The sequence below is a fragment of the Salvelinus namaycush genome, chromosome 18, assembly GCF_016432855.1.
Source record: "Salvelinus namaycush isolate Seneca chromosome 18, SaNama_1.0, whole genome shotgun sequence".
Lineage (NCBI taxonomy): Eukaryota > Metazoa > Chordata > Actinopteri > Salmoniformes > Salmonidae > Salvelinus > Salvelinus namaycush.
The window spans coordinates 17,992,707-18,016,917 of NC_052324.1; the positions used below are offsets into that span (position 1 = coordinate 17,992,707).

Genomic DNA, 24,211 nt, shown 5'->3' on the forward strand with positions numbered 1-24,211 from the left:
CAGACCAGAGGACATTTCTCCAAAAAGTACGATCTTTGTCCCCATGTGCAGACTGTAGTCTGGTTTTTTTATGGCGTTTTTTGAGCAGTGGCTTCTTCCTTGCTGAGTGGCCTTTCAGGTTATGTCAATATAGGACTCGTTTTACTGTGGATATAGATACTTTTGAACCTGTTTCCTCCAGCATCTTCACAAGGTCCTTTGCTGTTGTTCTGGGATTGATTTGCACTTTTCGCACCAAAGTATGTTATCTCTAGGAGACAGAACGTGTCTCCTTCCTGAGCGGTATGACGGCTGCGTGGTCCCATGGTGTTTATACTTGCGTACTATTGTTTGTACAGATGAACGTGGTACCTTCAGGCATTTGGAAATTGCTCCCAAGGATGAACCAGACTTGTGGAGGTCTACAATTTTTTTTCTGAGGTCTTGACTGATTTCTTTTGATTTTCCAATGATGTTAAGCAAAGAGGCACTGAGTTTGAAGGTAGGCCTTGAAATACATCCACAGGTACACCTACAATTGACTCAAAAAAGCTCAGAAGCTTCTAAAGCCATGACATCATTTTCTTTAATTTTCCAAGCTGTTTAAAGGCACAGTCAACTTAGTGTATGTAAACTTCTGACCCACTGGAATTGTGAAACAGTGAATTATAAGTGAAATAAACAATTGTTGGAAAAATTACTTGTGTCATGCACAAAGTAGATGTCCCAACCGACTTGCCAAAACTATAGTTTGCTTACAAGAAATTTGTGGAGTGGTTGAAAAACGAGTTTTAATGACTCCAACCTAAGTAAACTTCCGACTTCAACTGTATATTTAGTTTCTTTCCCCCCAATTAAAAAAATATATAAAAGTCAATACACACACACATACATATATAAATATACATATATCTATATACATACATACATACATACATTTATGCATACATACTGTCACGACTTCCGCTGAAGTCGGTCCCTCTCCTTGTTCGGGCGGCGTTCGACGGTCGACGTCACCGGCCTTCTAGCCACCGCCGATCCACTTTTCATTTTCCATTTGTTTTGTCTTTGTTTTACACACCTGAATTCAATCCCACAATTACTTGTTCAGTATTTAACCCTCTGTTCCCCCATGGTTTTTTGTGAGTGATTATTTCTTGTATTTTCGGTCTGTCATGGTGTACGTGTATTTGTTACTTTGTTTAATTGATATTTAATAAGCTTACGCATCGGCCACACGGCCTTCGTCAGAGCTTTTGTGATTTTTTGAAAGTTGCACCCTTATGTAGACCTGGCCCCACCCACATCCGTTCTACACATCGAAGGGGGTTGGAGGCAAAGGAAAAACAAATAAGTGCTACCAAATATAACAATATGCATTTCATAAATATTACAAAACTGTATAAATAAGGCGTATTGAACACGTCTGTAAAATCTCAATGAGGACATAGCAAGTTTTCATTAGTCATTGGGTACATCATACAAAAAACGTCAGAATAATCTAGAAGAGACACATATTTCATGTTCAAATTCACAACATAACATACATAGGCATTTCATCATTAAGTCCTTTAGGAAATAATGTCTGGAGGGTGAAAATCCAAAAACATTCTCTTTTACTCAGAGTATTATTAATATCTCCTCCCCTGTCTGATATCTTAACTTTCTCTATGCCACAAAATCTAAAGGTGGAAATGTCATGCTTCAGGTCATTGAAATGTACAGCGACTGGATAATCCCTGTCCTTTCTCCTGATTGAACTTTTATGTTCACTAATTCTCTGTTTGAGAGAGCGGGTGGTTTTACCGACATAACAGAGCCCACATGGACATTTGATAATGTAAATAACATGGGTGGTAGAACACGTAATAATGTCATTTATTTGGAACCGTTTTCCTGTGTGTGGGTGGCAGAAATATTCACACTTCATCATATTGTTGCACTGTGCGCATCCTCTGCATTTATAGCTACCATTTGGTAGAGGGCGTAAAATAGCTTGGCTAATTTTCTTTTGTGGCTGGCAGTTGGCATGAACCAATTTATAGCGTAAATTGCGACCTCTCCTATACACAATACGTGGTGGATATTTAAATTCAGCCGGCAAAGCTGGGTCCGATGATAAAATATGCCAGTGTTTCTTGACCACACCTCCCACTTTTCGCGAATTCAAAGTATATGTAGTTGTGAACATTACGGAGTGTTCTTTGGCTTTAGCGGGTCTTTTTTGTAGCAGTTCTTCTCGTGTTTTTTCCAATGCCAAATTATGAGCTTCATCCACACATTGCCTCTTCTTAGAAACCTCATGCGCATCTCCGCTGCTTTTTCTAGATAATCCTCTGTGGAGTGGCATATACGGCGCAGTCTAAAAAATTGGCTTCTTGGAAGTCCTCTTTTTAATGGCTCAGGGTGAAAACTGTCATCATGTAATAGAGTATTTCTGTCCGTTTCTTTTCTATACAGACTTGTAAACAGGGTTTCATTTCATTTCACAATCCACATATCGAGATAATGAACACGTTGAGTGTCACGTTCAATAGGGAATTTGAGATTAGGGTCAATGTCATTGAGTAGTGCCATAAAATCTGACAGTTCTTCTTCAGTTCCTTCCCATATACAAAAAATGTCTTCAATATATCGATACCACTTCAGGACTTTATTCAAAAAGGGATTCTCGTTTTCATTATTAACAAAACGTTCTTCAAAAAGACCCATATAGAGGTTAGCATAGCTCGGAGCAAATGTAGAGCCCATCGATGTTCCATTCGTTTGGAGGTAGTATTCATCATCAAACCTGAAATAGTTATACGTCAAAACATATTCAGCCAACTCTAGAATGAAGTTTGTTGGTGGATATTCATTAGTATCTCTGTCTCCCAAATAGTGTGCTAGTGCTGCCAGCCCCCCCACATGGGGAATGCTGGTATATAGACTCTCGACATCTAATGTGACCAAAATACAGTCTTCTTTTAAACCCGTTATTGGTGAGATCTTGTTTATGAAGTCTAAAGGGTCTTTTACATATGATGGCAATGATTGCACATGAGATTTAATGAAAGAGTCTACAAAGTTCGACAATGGCTCTAGCATTGAGCCTATTCCTGCAACCACTGGTCTGCCTGGATAGTTTCCTTGTTGTGTTTTAGGTTTGTGTAATTTCGGTAAAATGTATAAGCATGGACGTATGGCACATTTGCAGTAAAGATATTCATATTCAGGTTTTGAGATAAGGTTGTTTAATAGGGCCTTGCTCCAGATTCGAGCATATATCCCTTTGGAACACCTGTGTGGGATCAACACTCAGTTTTCTATAGAAACGTTCATTGCTGAGTTGTCTCTGAATTTCTTCTTTATATTTTTCATAGTCTAAAACAACCATAGCACCCCCCTTGTCTGCAGGTTTTATAACCAAAGATGAATCTTTCATTAATTAATTGAGTGCCAGTTCTTCTGTTCTAGTGAGGTTCTTCTGAATGTGGTTTGTTTGTCTCGTATATACTGACATGGCTTCTTGTTCGACTAACCTACAATAGGTATTAATCGAGGAGTTGTTAACCATGGGACAGAATTTGCTTTTGGGCTTAAAATGGGTACCAGTTCTTTGATGTGTTACTAGGCCCGAATCAGTGTTTTGCGAAAACACATGCTTAAGTTTAATCTTGCGAAAGAATTTAAACAGATCTACTTTCGTATCGAATGGTTTATCTGTACATGTAGGTACAAAAGAGAGGCCCTTAGATAAGAGACTTGAGACTTGAGCGTCAGTAAGGTCTTTTTTGGAGAGGTGAATTACCGCGTCCCGCTGTAGCTCCGTGTCCACGGCCTGTGTTCCTGGTCTCCTCTTCGACCGCTTGCCTCTCCTGCATCGTTTCTTTTCTTTCGTGGAGCCCTCTGTTGCTTCCGGGCTAAAAAAACGGACTGTGTGCCATGGTAGCTGGAGTCACTGTCTGTAGGGAATTCGCTCTCGGTGGATGCCTCTGTGTCCAAGTTTCCATGTCCTCCCGCTGCTGCGTATCTGCGTCCCCCGATCAGCGGTGCGTCCCTCCGTCGGCCTCTCCGTGCTCCTGTCCTTGGGCCTTCCCATGCGTACACCTGGTTGAGCTGGTAGTCCTCTGTGTCTCACTGGTATTTCTCGATCTTTGTTGCTTGTAGAGAGTCTCTGTATTTCCCAATGGACTGCTTGATCGTGTCGTCTATGGCTGTAAAATTAGGGCCTAGAATCTCCTTCATTATAGCCTCATGTTCGCTAATCTTAACTTTAACTTCTGTCACTTCCTTCGACACATGTTCCACGATTAATAGCATTAAATCTAATGAGCATTTGTTGAGTATTTCACCCCATTGCTGAACGAACGTTTTGTCGTTTTTCCCTATTGTAGGCTCCTTCTGTATTCTCAGTCCTCTTGGAATGCGCTTGTTGCGCCAATACTCGCTAAGAGTGTTGCCATGCAGTGTTTCAACAAACGTGTTTCTTTCTCTCGGAGTCTCTGGAGTTGGATTTTGAGTTCGACAGTCGAGCGTGGAACTGGGTTGTCCATGTTGGAGGTAGGAAAAATAATCTTATTGGCGTCTTCTTGTGTGAATGAAAGGGTACTCGCACAATGCGTGGTAAGTGAGTTGATCTCTCGTAGTGGATCCATTGTATACTTGGTACGTCTTTTACTTTTGTGTATACTTACAAGATTTCAGAGCGCGGAGTGAAAAATAGTTATACAAAATTCAAAAGGCACTCGCACATCTGAGCAATCTAATTTGCAGGTGCATGGCAACAATTGAACAAGATGAAGGAAAAAGGAAACCGCACACTGCTCTTGATAGTATCACCGATATTTAATAAGCTTACGTATCGGCCACACGACCTTCGTCAGAGCTTTTGTGATTTTTTGAAAGTTGCACCCTTATGTAGACCTGGCCCCACCCACATCCGTTCTACACATCGAAGGGGGTTGGAGGCAAAGGAAAAAAACATTTTGAATTTTGTATTACTTTGTTTAATTGACATTTTGAGTAAAAGTACTTTGATTACTCATATCTGCTGTCCTGCGCCTGACTCTCTACACCAGCTACACCTAGGACCCATTACACATACATACATACATACATACATACATACATACATACATACATACATACATACATACATACTAGAGGTCGACCGATTAATCGGAATGGCCGATTAATCGGGGCCGATTTCAAGTTTTCATAACAATCGGAAATCGGTATTTTTGGGCGCCGATTTGCCTATTTTCTTTTTTATTGTCACGCCCTGAACATAGTTTGCTTTGTATGTTTTATGTTTTGTTTGGTCAGGGTGTGATCTGAGTGGGCATTCTATGTTGTATGTCTGGTTTGTCTATTTCTACGTGTTTGGCCTGATATGGTTCTCAATCAGAGACAGGTGTTTTGCGTTGTCTCTGATTGGGAACCATATTTAGGTAGCCTGTTTTGTATTGTGGGTTGAGGGTGATTGTCTATGTTATGTTGCATGTTAGCACAGTGTCTATATAGCGGTCACGTTCGTCTTATTCGTTTTGTTGGTTTTTGTTTAAGTGTTCTTCATTAAAATATTGAAGAATGTATTCAAACCACGCTGCGCTTTGGTCCGCTTCTTATGACGGTCGTGACATTTATATATTCTTTTACACCTTTATTTAATCTTTATTTAACTAGGCAAGTCAGTTAAGAACACATTCTTATTTTCAATGACGGCCTAGGAACGTTCTGCCACAGATTTTTAACATTGTCAGCTCGGGGGATCCAATCTTGCAACCTTACAGTTAACTAGTCCAATGCTCTAACACCTGATTACATTGCACTCCACGAGGAGCCTGCCTGTTACGCGAATGCAGTAAGCTAAGGTAAATTGCTAGCTAGCATTAAACTTATCTTATAAAAAACAATCAATCAATGACTGTCATTGCTCCAATGTATACTTAACCATAAACATCAATGCCTTTCTTAAAATCAATACACAAGTATATAATTTTAAACCTGCATATTTAGCTAAAAGAAATCCAGGTTAGCAGGCAATATTAACCAGGTGAAATTGTGTCATTTCTCTTGCGTTCATTGCACGCAGAGTCAGGGTATATGCAACAGTTTGGGCCGCCTGGCTCTTTGCGAACTAATTTGCCAGAATTTTACGTAATTATGACATAACATTGAAGGTTGTGCAATGTAACAGGAATATTTAGACTCATGGATGCCACCCGTTAGATAAAATACGGAACGGAATAAACGTTTTGTTTTCGAGGTGATAGTTTCCGGATTAGTCAAAGGTATATGGTTTAGAGAGAAATAGTCGACGCGTTATAATTCCTGTAATAACTTGCGGCTGAACTTGAAAGGAGTTCCTTCGTTATTTTACCATTCATGTCTTCCATAGAGAATGTCTTGATCTACTTCAAATAAGGTCTGTGTTTCGCGGAGGAGCAGACTGACAGGGGACCATGCAGACAAGCTTTGCTTTCTGCACTACAACCCAAAACTTCTTAACTGGGAATATTGAAGACCCATGAAAGCTGGTGGTTCGTTTTAACATATGTTCTCATGTTATTTGAGACTAAATAGATTTTATTTATGTATTATATTAAGTTAAAATAAAAGTGTTCATTGTTCATTCAGTATTGTTGCAATTGTCATTATTACAAAAATGTGTGTATGATATATATAAATATAAATACATATATATATATTTCTTTTTTAATTGGCCGATTAATCGGTATCGGCTTTTTTTGTCCTCCAATAATCGGAATCGGTATCGGCGTTGAAAAATCATAATCGGTCGACCTCTAATACATACATACATACATACATACATACATACATACATACATACATACATACATACATACATACATACATACATACATACATACATATACTTCAGAAAGTATTCATATCCCTTGACTTATTCCACATTTTGTTGTGTTACAGCCTGAATTCAAAATGGTTTAAAACACATGTTTCTCATCCTTCTACATACGATACCCCATTATGACGAAGTGAAAACATGTTTTTAGAAATTTTTGCAAATTTATTGAAAATGAAATACAGAAATATCTATAAAATATTCACACACTCAGTCAATACTTTGTAGAAGCACCTTTGTCAGCGATTACAGCTATGAGTCTTTCTGAGTAAGTCTCTGAGATTTCCACACCTGGATTGTGCAACATTTGCCCATTATTATTTTCCAAATTCTTCAAGCTCTGTCAAATTGGTTGTTGATCATTGCTAGACAACCATTTTAAGTTCTTGCCATAGATTTTCAAGTAGATTCAAGTCAAAACTGTCACTGGCCACTCAGGAACATTCACTGTCTTCCTGGTAAGCAACTCCAGTGTAGATTTGGCCTTGTGTTTTAGGTTATTGTCCTGCTGAAAGGTGAATTAATCTCCCAGTGTCTAGTGGAAAGAAGACTGAACCAGGTATTCCTCTAGGATTTTGCCTGTGCTTGGCTCCATTACGTTTCTTTTTTATCCTGAAAAACTAACCAGTCCTTAATGATTACAAGCATATCTATAACTTGATCCAGCCACCACTATGTTTGAAAATATCGAGAGTGGTACACATTAATGTGTTGTATTGGATTTGCCCCAAACATAACACTTTGTATTCAAGACAAAAAGTGAATTGCTTTGCCACATTTTTTGCAGTATTACTTTAGTGCCCTGTTGCAAACAGGATGCATGTTTTGGAATATTTTTTATTCTGTACAGACTTCCTTCTTTTCACTCTGTCAATTAGGTTAGTATTGTGGAGAAACTACAATTTTGTTGATCCATCCTCAGGTTTCTCCTATCACAGCCATGAAACTGTAACTGTTTTAAAGTCACCATTGGCTTCATGGTGAAATCCCTGAGCAGCTTTCTTCCTCTCCGGCAACTGAGTTCGGAAGGACACCTGTATCTTTGTAGTGACTGGGTGTAATTATACACCATCCAAAGTGTAATTAATAAGTTTACCATGCTCAAAGGGATATTCAATGTCTGCTTTTTTATTTTTACCCATCTACCAATAGGTGCCCTTTTTGCGAGGCATTGGAAAACTTCCCTGATCTTTGTGGTTGAATCTGTGTTTGAAATTCACTGCTTTACTGAGGGACCTTACAGATAATTGTATGTGTGGGGTACAGAGATGAGGTTGTCATTCAAAAATCATGTTAAGTTATGCAACTTATTATGTGACTTGTTAAGCACATTTTTACTCCTGAAATGATTTAGGCTTGCCATAACAAAGGGGTTGAGTACCTATTGATTCAAGACATTTCAGATTTTAATTTTTAATACATTTGTAAAACATAAAAAAAAAAAAAAAGAATTCCACTTTGACATTATGGGGTATTGCTTGTACTGTAGGCCGGTCACATAAAATAATCAATTTAAAATTCAAGCTGTAAAACAACAAAATGTGGAAAAAGTAAAGGGGTGTGAATACTTTCTGAAGGCACTATACAGTATATATATATATACCATTTTTTTTTTACCCAAACCACCCAGGCCGTATTGGACACCCTGACGGGTTTGACACCCCCGAGCTAGATCATAACAAAGGCTCAGCCGCGCAGCAAAGGTGATTATTACATTGTGTGAGACTCCTTACTGTCATTTTATTTGATTATAACTCACTTTTTACATATAATTCCTTTAATCAGATTTAAATGGAGACCCCAGAGACAGTGAGCTAATGGTTAAAGGAATGTGGTAATTAGGGTCTGGCTATGGTTTCAGGTTCACCCTAACGCTCCATCCAATCTTTCTTCAACACAAAACTAAGTATTCATAGGCTGGCATGGTGTAACATCTACAGCAGACCCACCTTATTCCCTGGGCCTTAATGGAGAAATTAGATCAGAGTGTTGAGATGAACTGTCTCTATTCCCTTCTGGAAAAAGTGAGTGAGCGGGAGAGTGAATCTGACCGTGAGGCATGATGCCTTGTGCATGTGTCTGTTTCCTGGCCCTACCATACACTCTCTGCTTCATATTACCTTATAATGTTAGCTATGGGCCAAACTCTTGCCTTCATAGTATATATATTTTGTGTGTGATTTTCGCCTAACTCACACAATAGCTAAGTGCTCTTGTGCTGTCTGTACTTTGATCACCCTGTGTAGAGCAGTGTGCTGCTCACCTGAACATTGTGCTTTATCTACAGAAAGGACTCGTGTGTAGGACTGTGTGCTCCATAGACAGGCCTTGAGAGCAGCACACATGCAGCCCATCAGCATGGGAAACGTCTGTCTTTGACGAGGTGCGAGAGACCCTCTGGGAGAGTTTACAGGGCCCTGTGGGGTTTAATAACTCACTGGTTCTTGGTGGGTGTAAATAGAAGCAGATGGGAGGGTGAGGTACAACTAGGATCCATTCACAGTCCAGGAAGAGAAAGAACAATTATACACTGCCATCAGGCATTCCTTTACTCTGGAACATTTGTTCTCTTCTATCGCTGAAACTTTGATGCTATTATGTTAGAGAGAAAACTAGGGGACTAATTTTCCACATTGAGTGATTACGGAGAGGGAAAATGTTACAAGTTCTGACATGGACCAGACCCACGTTGAAAAGCACACTGACGAAACGGACAGTCACAGATGGGAGATGTGGTATTATTCAGTCACAATGTCTCTGTGGTTGTTGTTCTGACATGTCCGTTGGGTGTTTCTGAGCCCATATCTGGGGAGAGTAGAGAGAGTGATGTGGAGTTGAGTCTCTCCTCAGTGTTAGAATGCAGAAAGAGAGTGAGAGAGAGAGAGAGATGTCATCTGGTCTGTGTGTGTGTATGTGTGTGTGTGTGTGTGTGTGTGTGTGTGTGTGTGTGTGTGTGTGTGTGTGTGTCTGTGTGTGCGCGCCTGCCACTGCTCCCTCGTCTCCCTGGTGCCCTGCAGCCTCACCGTCTGCCAGGAAAGAGAGCTCCGCTCCATCAATTTATTAACAACAGAGGGCTAGCAAAATTAGCCTTGGAAATCACTTCAAACCTCATCTGAGGAAGAGAAAGAGAGCGGAGGAGAGAGAAAGACAGAGACAGGGAAACAGTCAGAGAGAAAGAGACAGAGAACGGAGGAGAGAGAGAAAGACAGAGACAGAGACTGAAAGGCAGATTGAGTGAAAAAAGAAGAGAATGAGACTGCCAGAGGGAGGCAGAGAATAAGTGACAGAGTGAGAGTGAGAGAAAGGGAGTAAGAGACACAGATAGTAGTAAACTACTGTAGTTCCCCTCTCTCTTTCCTCAGAGATCATTAAATGACTAGTGAAGAAAGCAGTTTGTCTCAACTGTTCTGTCAACCCACTAGGCCTACATCACAAACAATGAGAGACCAGTGACATCAATCTAATCATTGAATCAGGGCATACAATATAGTATGGATCGAGAATCCTGCAGCTCAGTAAGGAGTATAGTTAATGATTATGCAACTCTTTAAGGGTGAACGGGGTATTTTTCAGCTGCCATGACATCATGACAACACGCCTATCATGTGGCAGCATGTTGCATAACAACATTTGGGGGAGATTCGTAGGGAGTATTATGCTTCAGGGATGAGTGGCATATGCTGGTGATTAACTAATAGCCCCCCCCCCCCCCCATCTGTCGTCATGGTGAAAGAATGGCCTTCCACGTCTGCCCTGCCAACAGGATAAATACCGGCTACATTCTGATATGTCTATTCTGGTCATATGAACAAATGTTGTGCTTTAGCTAGTTAATGTCAATGCAAAGCTTGACGTCTTTGAAGACAATCTCACAATGTCCATGGACAGAATGACGAGGTAAAAATACAAACTCTCACACATAACATCTGCATATAAACCCCCTACATGACATACCCTGTCACGCCCTGGCCTTAGTATTCTTTGTTTTCTTTATGTTTTTTTTAGTTAGGTCAGGGTGTGACATGGGGAATGTATGTGTTTTTGTAGTGTCTAGTGTAGTTGTCTAGTTATGTCTATGGCTGCCTAGATTGGTTCTCAATTAGAGGCAGCTGTGGTTCATTGTCTCTGATTGAGAGCCATATTTAAGGCAGTCATAGGCATTGGGGTTTTGTGGGTAATTGTCTGTGTCTATGTTCTATGTTGCATGTGTGCACTTAGTTCATTTATATAGCTTCACGTTCGTCTATTTGTTGTTTTGTTTCGTTTTTCTTCTTAATAATAAAGAGAAGATGTATTTTTCACACGCTGCGCCTTGGTCCACTCTCTCACCCTTAGACAGCCGTGACATACCCACCAAACTCTTCGAGCTCCTCTCTGTACTGTGGCATCTTTCAGACCTCCCATGATTGCCAGAGCTGGATGTCAAGCCCTCTCTGTGGTTGAACTAACCTCCCCAACCACTGACAGGACACGCCTTCTCAAATCCAAAGACATCAGACTATTCCAGGCCAAATTGAATACTAGCTTTGGACAGCTGGTTCTAAGACGGAAAAAATAAAGCGCAGAAAAAGAGGGAAGGGCGTATGGATGGTGGCTCACTCTCATGTGGACCTCTTGTAGGCTTCAATGCAGTGATTCTGACACATTGATACAGGAATACTGTATATACTGTACAGCAACCATGACACTACCTATCCATCAAAACTAAGCCCAACACCACCATATGTTCTCTAACGTACAGCCAAATAGCGGACTAACACACAAACTCCCTCTACACACTGTCCAGCTCTACCACACTAACCCACATTCTCTGGGCTGGCATTGCTAGTCTGTAGTAAGACTTATTTCAAATGCAATGCAGTCTAAATAAATATTGTGGACAATATATTTACAGCCATTTTTATCTCAATATCAAATAAATTCTGGTTAACAATTAAGTACCTTACTGTGATTGTTTTAAATGAAAATGGTCACAAGCAAAGAACAATTTCTCAATAAATAACTTTCCTAGGACTGTCTGGGAGTGGTCTAAGTGGGGCGGGGAAATCTAAAACTAGCCGTTGTTAGCAGAGAGGTTTGAAACTCTCTTATTGGTCTATTAACTAATTTACCACCTGGTGATGTCACCAGACAGGCCAAAACTCCATCCCACAAAAACAGGCTGAAATTTCAGGCGGTCTAATCAAACAGTTCTTACACTATAAGGACAACATCATTTTCAAAATGTTCACAGTATTATTCCAAAATCATAGTGGGGAAATATATATAAAACACAGAAAAATCACGTTTTTGACAGCACCGAGCCTTGAAATTCGTGTCTTATGTAAAACACAAAGATAAAGTCACCCATATCTTTTCAATTTCCCCACGTTTCGACATAGCAATCTAATCGAGAGATGGAGAGAGACAGGGTGTAATTTAGAATTACTCTGAGGTGTGTGGTGTGGGACAGATACAATCTTCAGCCACTGAAAACTAGTCTAACAGCACAACCGTCTGCAGAGACAATGAGAGCATTGAAACTCAAACTACATCAGCTACACCATTACACCAAAAAAACATGAATGAACTTCCTTTGTTGCCTTAGTATTTTAATAAACAGGAGAGTTCAGGTAGAGCTAAACCCGGTGTCTGGTTCCACTATATAACATGTAGAAAGTGCAAACATATGCATCTCCCCATGGCAACACTTACTGTAGTTAAAATTAGCCACAAAAGGAAACACTTTATTGCTCTATGTCTGGGACAGGCACACAGAGGTGCAGTGAAACACTATCCAGTCCAGCAGGCACAATGGACCAAAGCACTCAGCACAGCAGGTTAGGATCACAGCAGATCTTTAGTCACACATCACTGACTTGGGATCTGTTATGATATTATTTCAGACTGGGATCCACTTTTAATTGGTGGGTCTGAGCTAACCCCAGGACAGTTTGGGCTTAATAAACCGGTAAAATTGCTATGTTATGAAGCTCCATGGTGTCAGACACACCAACTAATTTAGAGGATGTGGAGGAACGGTTAGTGCCATCCGGAATCCTTGGGATGTCCCTACCCTAACCCCTACCCTAAATCCTAACCCCTACCCTTATTCTAACCATAACCTTAACCATTTTAAATGTCAACTTCAATGTGGTAGGGATGTCCCAAGGAGCCCGGATAGCAAGGACAGTGAAGGAAACATCTGAGCATAGCTTCACAACACAACTGGCCCAGAGCAGAGTGAGGTCATGATATCAGGGGAAATGTAAGGCTTGCAGCTGTGGTCTGAGTTGAGCCTCCAAGGTATACACACAAAACAACTATGTAAGTGTTGATAAGTGTGAAGAAAAGTGAAGCCAATTAAACGCTGGAAGTTGCCATTTTGTTTTGATAGGGCAGGAGGCCAAGATCTGGAAGTCTAACAAGCTCACTCTAGTTATATTGCAATATCCTTGATTACAAAATAATATGGCATTTAAAAAAAAATTATATGCTGGCCTTGCTGGGATAAAACAATCACACTACACCAAGCTTATTCTGAGATATTGGTCTTTTCATTGAGTGTTAATATGGGAGAATGTTACTTAAAGGAAAGATTCAGACATTTTCAATGTTATATAGTTTTTGTGCATCTCTGAGCGATGTTCTATCGATTCCCTGGGCCATTTCATGTGTTGCATCATGCAAAACTCGTCATACTGGTTGTATTTCTGCCTGCTTGAACGGCAATAGCTTAGATAGACATGAAAACATGAAATTACCCCGGGAATCGATAGAACATCGCAAAGAGATGCACAAAAACTATATAACATTCAAAATGGGTGAATTTTTCCTTGAAATATGCGCCACACCGTCACTTTCTCTTTTGCACCAGGAAATTAAAAGGAAGTTCCATTTGAGTAACTTTGGGAAAGGGGAACAGCGCAAGGGGGAGAGAGAGAGAAAATAGGGCGGGGGAAAGAGAGACCCTCAATGCAAAGCTCCTGGCAAGAGGAGGATAGCAATCGCCAGACCTCCATCTGCGATTGATCAGCGAGCTGGCCCAAATGTGTAAGCAAGTCTGTGTGCGAGGGAGAGAAAGAGAGAGAGTGAGAGAAAGGGAAAAAGAAAGAGAGAGAGAAAGAAAGAAAGAAAAAAGAGAGAGAGAAAGAAAGAAAGAAAGAAAGAAGAAAAGGAGAGAGCGAGAGAAAGAAAGAGAGAGACTCACCCACAGGGTTTGGGTTGGATGTGTACTGGGAGTTATAAAAACAGGCAATAAAGACTGCTTGTGGCAGAGACGACTGATACCATCTTTGGCTTACTTGTTTAAAAAATATTGGGTATCAGGGTTCTTAAAAAAGGTTTCGGTGAGTTTATTTTCCCAGTTCTTGATTAATAATTAATTCCACCCTTATTTGGAAGCTCCTGAAAGTCTACTAGACTTGCAATCACTAGCCTGCTCTCCCCTCCAAACACTCTCTCATCCTCACACCCCTTTTTTTAATTAAGCAGACATACAGCAGGTGGATAAAAATGTGATCAATTACAGGGCAAAAGAAAGATCTATAAAATGCAGTCAATATGACACTGCGCATTCATACTAGCTCTTTCATTCCAGCACCTGATAAAAGTGGCTGCTGCAGTACAGTATGAATGTGTGGGTCAGTTCTGGGAGAGACAGACAGAGGCCACCAGCGCTCCTACACTACTTCCTCTCCATTCCTCCGCTCCCCACAGTCTCTCTCATGGAGCTGCCGCCGCCACTCCAAAACACAGTTTTATTGGCCTGTAAACTCAAGTCCTGCTTGTCAAAACCTTTTTTTAATCCTTTCAATTTTGACACTGAGCAACACCGGCATTCCGTGAAATCACACTTTCCATTTCTTCACCTCATACCATCAGTGTGATGCTTTGAGCGAAGAGGAGGAGGAGTGGGGGTTTTATGTATGTATTAATGTTTAACTACAGACCCCAGTGCCCCTCTCTCCTCTCCGCTGACCCTCCCACGCTAGACCCACATTGGACAGAGCTAATAAATCACGGTTGGAGCCAAGGCCCAATCAGCAACAGCGCAGAATAGCGTGAGAAAGCTCATGGGCTTCTGGCAGACCTGATAACACCTTCGCTCCGTATCGGAGCTGCTCCCCAGAACCCTGTTGGCTGGCGTGGCGTCACCTTGGACCAGACAGATACGATATAGCCAGTTAGCTCTGGAATGACATGACCTCACTAGATGTTTAATGAGGCTCTGAGCACACAGGTTATCAATCATGGATGCAAGGTCAGATTCACTGGCCATCCGCTCAGACCTGTTTGGACTCCCTTGTGAACGATGCTAATAGCCATAACACAAGGTCATTATAGATCATTACGACTGGTCAGTGACACTGTCAATTAATTGCATATAGTTTTAGTCATTCACAGCAATAGGTTTCATGAAGTCACTTTTTCAGCCCATAAGACAGGTGTCCTCCATGTGAAATAAAGGAGGTGGATGGTCAAAGGTTGTCTACTGTTTGTGTTCGAGACCAGAAGGTAAGTGGCTGTTGTTGTTCTACTACAACAGGGTTCCCCAACTTGCGGCCAGGGCTGAATTTGGCCCGCGGGTAGTTTTATTTGGCCCCCCACGATGCAACAATTTCAAAGATTTTACTGAGTTACAGTTCATATAAGTAAATCAGTCAAATTAAATGAATTAGGCCCAAAACTATGGATTTCACATGACTGGGAATACAGATACTGTATGCATCTGTTGGTAACAGATACCTTTTAGGGGCGTGGATCAGAAAACCAGTCAGTATCTGGTGTGACCACCATTTGCCTCATGCAGCGCGACACATCTCCTTCGCAAAGAGTTGATAAGGCTGTTGATTGTTGCCCCACATCCTCTTCAATGGTTGTGAGAAGTTGCTGGATATTGGCGTGAACTGGAACACACTGTCTTACACATCAATCCAGAGCATCCCAAACATGCTCAATGGGTTGGCGGGAACTGGAACACGCTGTCTTACACGTCAATCCAGAGCATCCCAAACATGCTCAATGGGTGACATGTCTGGTAAGTATACAGGCCATGGAAGAACTGGGACATTTTCAGCTTCCAGGAATTGTTTACAGATCCTTGCAACATGGGCCGTGCATTATCACAGTGGTTCCCAACCAGGGGTACTAGGACCCCTGCGGGTACTTGGCCTATCCACAGGGGTACTTGAGAAGACTCATGAGACCATAGATTTACTTGTAAAAGGCACATGAGGGGGTACTTCAGGGGTACACCAGGCATAGAAAAATTCAGTTGGTGGTACATTAACCGAAAAAGGTTGGGAACCACTGCATTAACATGGTGCCGAAGACGGCGCCGAAGAGGATGGCTGACGTTTTACATGCTCCTAACCAACTTTGCTATCTTGTTAGTTTTTTTGCGTTGTTTGTACTTTTTTTGTACTTATTTTCTACATAATGTTGCTGCTACCTTCTCTTCTGACCGAAAATAACTTCTGGACAGCGACTACTCACCGCGAACTGAAATAAGCTTTTTCCTTTAACGAGTCCGACGAGAAGGATACACTGCTTTCCCGGGAACAGGCCCAAATCTCTGTCATTTGCGTGAAGAAAAAGCGGAGGAAAAGGGAGCGCAGATCGGGCTGCCTTCTGAGAATCCGTAGGCGAGCGAGTAAGCTCCCACTGCCATCCGTCCTACTGTCTAACGTGCAATCATTGGAAAATAAAATTGATGACCTACAATTAAGATTATCCTACCAACGGGACATTAAAAACTGTAATATCTTATGTTTCACTGAGTCGTGACTGAACGACGACATTGATAATATAGAGCGGCGGGATTTTCCATGCACTAGCAGAACAGAGAAGCTACGTCTGGTAAGACGAGGGGTGGGGGTGTGTGTCTATTTGTCAATAACAGCTGGTGCGCGATGTCTAATATTAAAGAAGTCTTGAGGTATTGCTCGCCTGAGGTAGAGTAATTTATGATAAGCTGTAGACCACACTGTCTACCAAGAGAGTTCTCATCTATATTATTCGTAGCCGTCTATTTACCACCACAGACCAATGCTGGCACTAAGACCGCACTCAACCAACTCTAGAAGGCCATAAGCAAACAAGAAAATGGTCATCCAGAAGTGACGCTTCTAGTGATCGGGGACTTTAATGCAGGCAAACTTAAATCAGTTTTACCACATTTTTACCAGCATGTCACATATGCAACCGGAGGAAAAAAAATGATAGACCACCTTTACTCCACACACAGAGATGCATACAAAGCTCTCCCCCACCCTCCATTTGGAAAATCTGACCATAATTCTATCCTCCTGATTCCTGCTTCCAAGCCAAAACTAAAGCAGGAAGTATCAGTGACTCACTCAATACGGAAGTGGTCAGATGACGCGGATGCTACGCTCCAGGACTGTTTTGCTAGCACAGACTGGAATATTTTCCAGGATTCATCCAATGGCATTGAGGAGTACACCACCTCAGTCATCGGCTTCATCAATAAGTGCATCGACGACGTTGTCCCCACAGTGACCGTACGTACATATCCCAACCAGAAGCCATGGATTATAGGCAACAATCGCATCGAGCTAAAGGCTAGAGCTGCCGCTTTCAAGGAGCGGGACACTAATCCGGACGCTTGTAAGAAATCCTGCTATGCCCTCAGACGAACCATCAAACAAGCAAAGTGTCAATAAATAAATACTACTACACTGGCTCTGACGCTTGTCGGATGTGGCAGGGATTGAAAACTATTATGGACTACAAAGGGAAACCCAGATGGGAGCTGCCCATTGATGCGAGCCTACCAGACGAGCTAAATGCCTTTTGTGCTCACTTCGAGGCAAGCAACACTGAAGCATGCATAAGAAAACCAGCTGTTCTGGATGACGGTGTGATAACGCTCTCGTAGCTGATGTGAGCAAGATCTTTAAACAGGTCAACATTCACAAAGCCCGGGGCCAGACGGATTACCAGAACGTGTACTCAAAGCACGGACCAACTGGCAAGTGTCTTCACTGACATTTTCAACCTCTCCCTGACCAAGTCTGTAATACCTACATGTTTCAAGCAGACCACCATAGTCCCTGTGACCAAGGAAGAGAAGGTAACCTGCCTAAATGTTTTACCGCCCCGTAGCACCCATGTCGATAGCAATGAAGTGCTTTGAAAAGGCTGGTCATGGCTCACATCAACAGCATCCTCTCGGACACCCTAGACCCACTCCAATTCGCATACCGCCCCAACAGATCCACAGATGACGCAATCTCTATCGCACTCCACACTGCTCTTTCCTAACTGAACAAAAGGTACATGTGAGAATGCTGTTCATTGACTACAGCTCAGTGTTCAACACCATAGTGCCCATAAAGCTCATCACTAAGCTAAGGAACCTGGGACTAAACATCTCCCTCTGCAACTGGATCCTGGACTTCCTGATGGGCCACACCCAGGTGGTAAGTGTAGGCAACAACAAGTCTGCCACGCTGATACTCAACACTGGGGACCCTCAGGAGTGTGTACTTAGTCCCCTCCTGTACTCCCTTTCACCCATGACTGCGTGGCCAAACACGACTCGAAGATCATCATTAAGTTTGCTGACGACACAACAGTGGTAGGCCTGATCACCGACAACGATGGGACAGCCTATAGGGAGGAGGTCAGAGAACTGGCAGTGTGGTGCCAGGACAACAACCACACCCTCAACGTGAGAAAGACAAAGGAGCGTGGACTACAGGAAAAGGCGGGCCGAACATGCCCCCATTATTATCGACGGGGCTGTAGTGGAGCGGGTCGAGAGTTTCAAGTTCCTTGGTGTCCTCATCACCAATGAACTATCATGGTCCAAACACACCAAGACAGTTGTGAAGAGGGCACAACAAAACCTATTCCCCCTCAGGAAACTGAAAAGATTTGGTAAAAGTCAAAGACTTTTACAGCTGCACCATCGAGAGCATCCTGACCGGTTGCATCACCGACTGGTATGGCAACTGCTCGGCATCTGACCGTAAGGCGCTACAGAGGGTAGTGCGTATGGCCCAGTATATCACTGGGGCCAAGCTTCCTGCCATCCAGGACCTATATAATAGGCGGTGTCAGAGGAAAGCCCATAAAATTGTCAGAGACTCCAGTCACCCTAGTCATAGACTGTTCTCTCTGCTACCGCACGGCAAGCTGTACCGGAGCGCCAAGTCTAGGACCAAAAGGCTCCTTAACAGCTTCTACCCCCAAGCCATAAGACTGCTGAACAATTAATCAAATGACCACCGGACTATTTACATTGACACACCCCCCTCCCTTTGTTTTTATGCTGCTGCTACTCTCTGTTTATTATCTATGCATAGTCACTTCACCCCTACCTACATGTACAAATTACCTCAACTAACCTGTACCCCCGCACACTGACTCAGTACTGGTACCCCCTGTATATAGCCTTGTTATTGTTGTTTTATTGTGCTACTTTTTATTATTTTTTGGTTTATTTGGATGAATGGCACGACAATGGGCCTCAGGATCTCGTCACGGTATCTCTGTGCATTCAAATTTACATCGATAAAATTGTGTTTGTCGTCTGTAGCTTATGCCTTCCCATACCATAACCCCACTGCCACCATGAGGCACTCTGTTCACAACATTGACATCAGCAAACTACTTGCCCACACAAAGCACTACAAAGAGACGTGATCGTATACAAATGTAAGCAAGGTTTGAAATTATTATGTTTTAGTCAAATATTATACCTGTTTGGGCTTCTTGCAGTCAATTTTCAGTTTACAAATTATTTGTAATTATGTTCTAGCCCCCGAACAAAAATCGTCCCGCGGCTGAATCTAGTTGATGATCCCTGTACTACAGTGTTACTAATACACCGGATCTGTTGTTACCATGGCACCATGACCAGGATGGTGAAATATGGGGGAGCTGACAGGACTATGCTGCTGCTGACACAATTACCCTGCTCAGACTTTAATAAAGTGACTAGATGTCTCTCTCTCCTCTTGCTGGCTAAAAGCGTTGGGAAAACAGAAGTGTCCATCACAAATCATTAAGCTACCCCTGAGCAATGGAGGCACGCCACGGGAAGTCATTAGGGAGTGGACTTGGACAGGCAGTAAAAAGCGGAGTGAACAATGACGGGAAAGGTCTTCCACATAGTGGGTGAGCAGTTCTCCCTCTCTCCTAGTTTGGAGGGTGATAAGTATCCACCAGCTCCCAAAGACATCAAAATTCCCAAAATAGTCAGTCACTTTTGGCCTGAATCTATCCTCCGGCTCACAACAGACCAGTAATAGCATATTTACTTTTTTTCATGGTTAAGGTTACAGCCAAAAAGTGATGTGTGAGGTATGCAACTTCTGAACATAAGTCTCAGCTATTGTCTTACGTTAGGTGTTGGCACCCAAGTCAAAAACCAAAATCAAATACTGTACGGTAATTTGTCATAAAATATTTGGTGTCACTGGAGTTGAGGTCCAAACTATTCCCGTCACATGACCAATGTTAATTTCTGTGAAAACCATTGCTTTATCACAACTTTATTTTGTCACCATAACAACAAGCGGTAAGGCAGTGTAAGTGAGTGTAAATAGAAACACCTTGAATCAAGATGAAAGAGCACTGAAATGCATCTCCAGCACTTCAAAATACAGGAGACTCTCCCCTCTCTTGTGGTGTCTGCTAAAATCATGTCACAGGACCCCAGTCAGATCCTTGCAGCATAAACATTTATTTCCATGGGAAAATGGAGGCAAACAAAGCCCGTTGCCATGGTTTCACAAAGCCGCATGGTTTTAATTTGTGCTCTTAAGAGAGACGGAAGGAAAAAAATACCTTTGATGGTGATTCACTTTAATAGCAAGTGAATATTTTCAACTGAGCAGCTCACATGGCAGGGGAAGCACATTCTCTACAAGTGAAATGGACTGGGGCTACTTATGTTAGCTGATGGAAAAATATGACATTTTATTTTTGGTAAAAAATTATTGGATAAAATTACTATTGGATGCTATCTTTTGGAGGTCATTTTGCCCTTCTCCAACTATTGAGTGTTTATGGAAAATTGTTTGACTTGAAGTGGATGACTTAAGATCACTCTATGGATGGACTATAGAGCTCTCTATTGCATTTCTGCATTTACAGTAGGGCTAACAATTGCCATACACGTTTTCTAAGTTAACTTTCATTATGGGTTTCAAATGCCATGGGAGAGGTCTAAAGAAGCTGGCAAAACTTTCTCCACTAAATCCCTGCCACAAAGCAGAAAGGCAAAGTGCACAAAGTGCACAAAGCCTACAGTTCAAATGTTGATAATCACTTTTCTTTCAGGAAGCATCATGCTTTGTTAAGGAAAATGAAGAGGTTGGGACTAATGGAAACAAAAAGAAATGTCCTTTGTCTTTGTGTTGGTGAGTACTGAGCTTTTCACATACTGTGAGGGAAAACAGGGGGGGGGGGGGTATTTTTGAGTGCCTTTGGAATGATATAGATCCGGGATGGGAACTTTGATGGGGGTGGGGGCCACAAAAAGAGTGACTAACAAAATCAATGGGGGACCCCAGTTGGTAATTCGACCATGATTACTAGGTTAGATAGCAGGCTACACTAACTTGCCAATCAAAAAAAAGTTAGCTGACATGAACTAATTGAGTGACTGTCCCCTACTGAGTCCCCTCCCCCACAAAAAAAGAAACAATATACAAAAGGGGATACTCCTTAGCCAAAGTCACACACTTCTTCCGAAGGTAACAATCCCGCAACCAGCAACTGTGATGCACATTTCTGAAGAACCATTGTCAAACAGTTTTCCAGCACAATTTTTCAAGTCCTTCACTCATAACAGAGATGGTTTCTTATGGCCAGTAAAATGGTAATCCATCGTCATAGCTTGGTAATTCAATACACTTCTGGGCGGTGTGTGTTGGTATGTACCCTTACCAGGATGTGTGTGAGGACGATCTTGATGAGCGGAGCCCCAGACAGGTTGACGGACAGGGCAGGTGATGGCTCCACCTTCAGTGAGATGAGGAAACTGGCCACCTGGATCTTATGGTCTTTGAAATCAGCCGCCTCGTTGATCCTGAGAGAGATGATTTGTCACTAACACCAACGAGAGGTGTTTTATGTACACAGTAGTGTCACAGAGGGCTCAGAACAGTAGCAGGAGAGTGGGACTCTGAAACATCTGTCATGTCATCAATCACAGTGAAAACACAGCATTACGTCAGGAGCTTTTCGAGGTCAACAGGTAAGTGACGGTAGGTTGTAGAGGCAACAACCCCGTATCATTATACAGACGGACATTCTCACCCACTGGGGAGTGAAACACAACCATTAGGAACTAACCTAATCATCAAATGTGAAGTAAATAAGTTATGCCTTCTAAAATGGTGGCATACTGACACCAATTGGAATTTCCTGAATAAACTGCTTTTCTACTTTGTAAACATGGGTGTTTATTATTGTCATCCAGTTTTACTGAGAAACTCGTTTAGAAGAAAGTATATTGTAGCAGAAGCTGATTGATCCCAAGTGCCGTATCACTTACACATAGTACTTTTAGGCTGCGTTTACACAGTCGGCACAATTGTAATATGTTGCCATTCATTGGTCTTTTGACCAATTAGATCAGATCTTTTGCCAATAATTGGTCAAAATATCAGAATTGGGCTGCCTGTGTAAACGGTGTAAACGCAGCCTTAGATTCTGGATTTCTGCAGAGGCAGTCAAAGCTATTTGCTGTACTGAGGGCCACAACAGTAAGTCCAACTCCTTGAGCATAATAAGCTCTATTTCTAGACGCAATTATGCTATTGATGATGTCTGCCAGTAACTACATGTTTTAAATCAAACAAGATTGTTTACGCTTAGACCACCAAATTACTTTAATCAAATTCATGTAAAATATTTATTTCACAGAATTATCGTAATATGCTTCCCCTATTATTGGGAAAAGAAGTGTGTGGCCAAGTTCCTGTATGAAGTTAACGGCAGGGTGTATCAGCCAGTGGCGGTTAAGTGGTGAGATGAGAGATAGCCTGGTTGGAGGCTGATAAGGAATGGCCCCAGGCATGATCTGTTACGGACAACAGGAAACAGGGCGCCACTCCGCCAGGGGACCACAGCGGACACACAGGAAGTGATCCTGGCTGATGCTCAGAGCACTTATCGCTATAACATCCCTTAGATCCTCTGAGATCACTTCTTCTCAATGACTGTAATTCTTAATTGCAAGGCGTGCAAAGTAAACTATTTACTTTATTGCATCCTTTTCTGATTGGTCCCCAAACAGATGCTTTGACAACCTCAAGCCTCTTCTGAATGCTTGTAAATGAGAATATTATATTCCTTTTTGCAGGCTCTAAACTTACTTTAAACAGTGCTGTCTACTGTACTGTGTTTGGTCAGGATAACTTTATATCACACATTTAAGTGATTCATAATTCCTACACAGAGAGCATTCCTGTTTGGTATGATCAGGGCTTTTAATGTGTCCTCCCATCCCCCTTACCTGGTCCTGAGTGGGCTGATCTCTCTGTAGTAGTTGTGCATGTTGTGGTAGAAAAGACCCACGATTGTGGTTTGGGCTGAGGTGGAAAAAGGTAGGGAGAGGGAGGGAGGGAGGGAGGAGGTAAGGGGGAGGGAGGGAGGGAAAGAGTGGTCAAAGGTGAAACACAGACTCATAGCAGGGTTGAGAATGTGATGAGGCATTGCTAAAATGCTCACAGTGAGGGGAACTTAATTAAGCAGCCTCGCTGCCTCAAGTTGGCACTCCCTGACTAATTGGAGAGCTGTATGCTCACACACGGGTGAGACGGAGGGGGACCACGGACCACGTGTGTGTTGGGAAATGATGCAAGTCACAGTGCCATGACTGAAACAGTACAGCAGGAGGCCTGTGCCCAACTCTTATACACTCTCACCACCACGTAGGCAATCTACAACATGGTAACTACTAGAGAGGGATCGGAAACGCTTGACGGTCAAAGTACCGTTTTCATGAAATAAAATCTACCTCAATGAGTAAGAAAACAAACACTGGTGTTGAAAATACATTGTGTATGAAATAATCTGAATTCATATCACAAGTCAAGGTTTTGAATCTAATGAACTTTGAATGTAATGACTGTAATGCCCCCTACCAGACCTTTGTAGGGATCAGTTGGTGGCCAGTTTGCCTATAAAGCTTTCCTAAGGAAGAAAGAAAATAATAGAAAAAGGCATAATCTGCATCTTTTTATGAATACTTAGAAGTATCTCAGTCCAAGAGAATTTTTAAAAATCGGTAACACTTTCTCTGCACTTAATTGACTTATAAAAGCGACACTTGGTGCCTTTAATACAGTATGCCATGTGTCAGGACACACAACGCTACATTAACTCAATCTAGGAGTGTAA

At 42.0% G+C, this 24,211-nt stretch overlaps 1 protein-coding gene across 1 annotated transcript in view; it reads right to left on the reverse strand.

The window, feature by feature from the left end:
- LOC120062848 (adhesion G-protein coupled receptor D1-like) overlaps window positions 1-24,211 on the reverse strand; it is a 50,793-nt gene that overhangs the window by 17,779 nt on the left and 8,803 nt on the right. The window contains exons 9-10 of the mRNA XM_039012918.1: window positions 23,325-23,400; window positions 21,752-21,893 (exon numbers count right to left, since the gene is read on the reverse strand). Of these exons, the coding sequence (XP_038868846.1) occupies window positions 21,752-21,893; window positions 23,325-23,400 (218 nt within the window). The remainder of the gene's footprint in view (window positions 1-21,751; window positions 21,894-23,324; window positions 23,401-24,211) is intronic.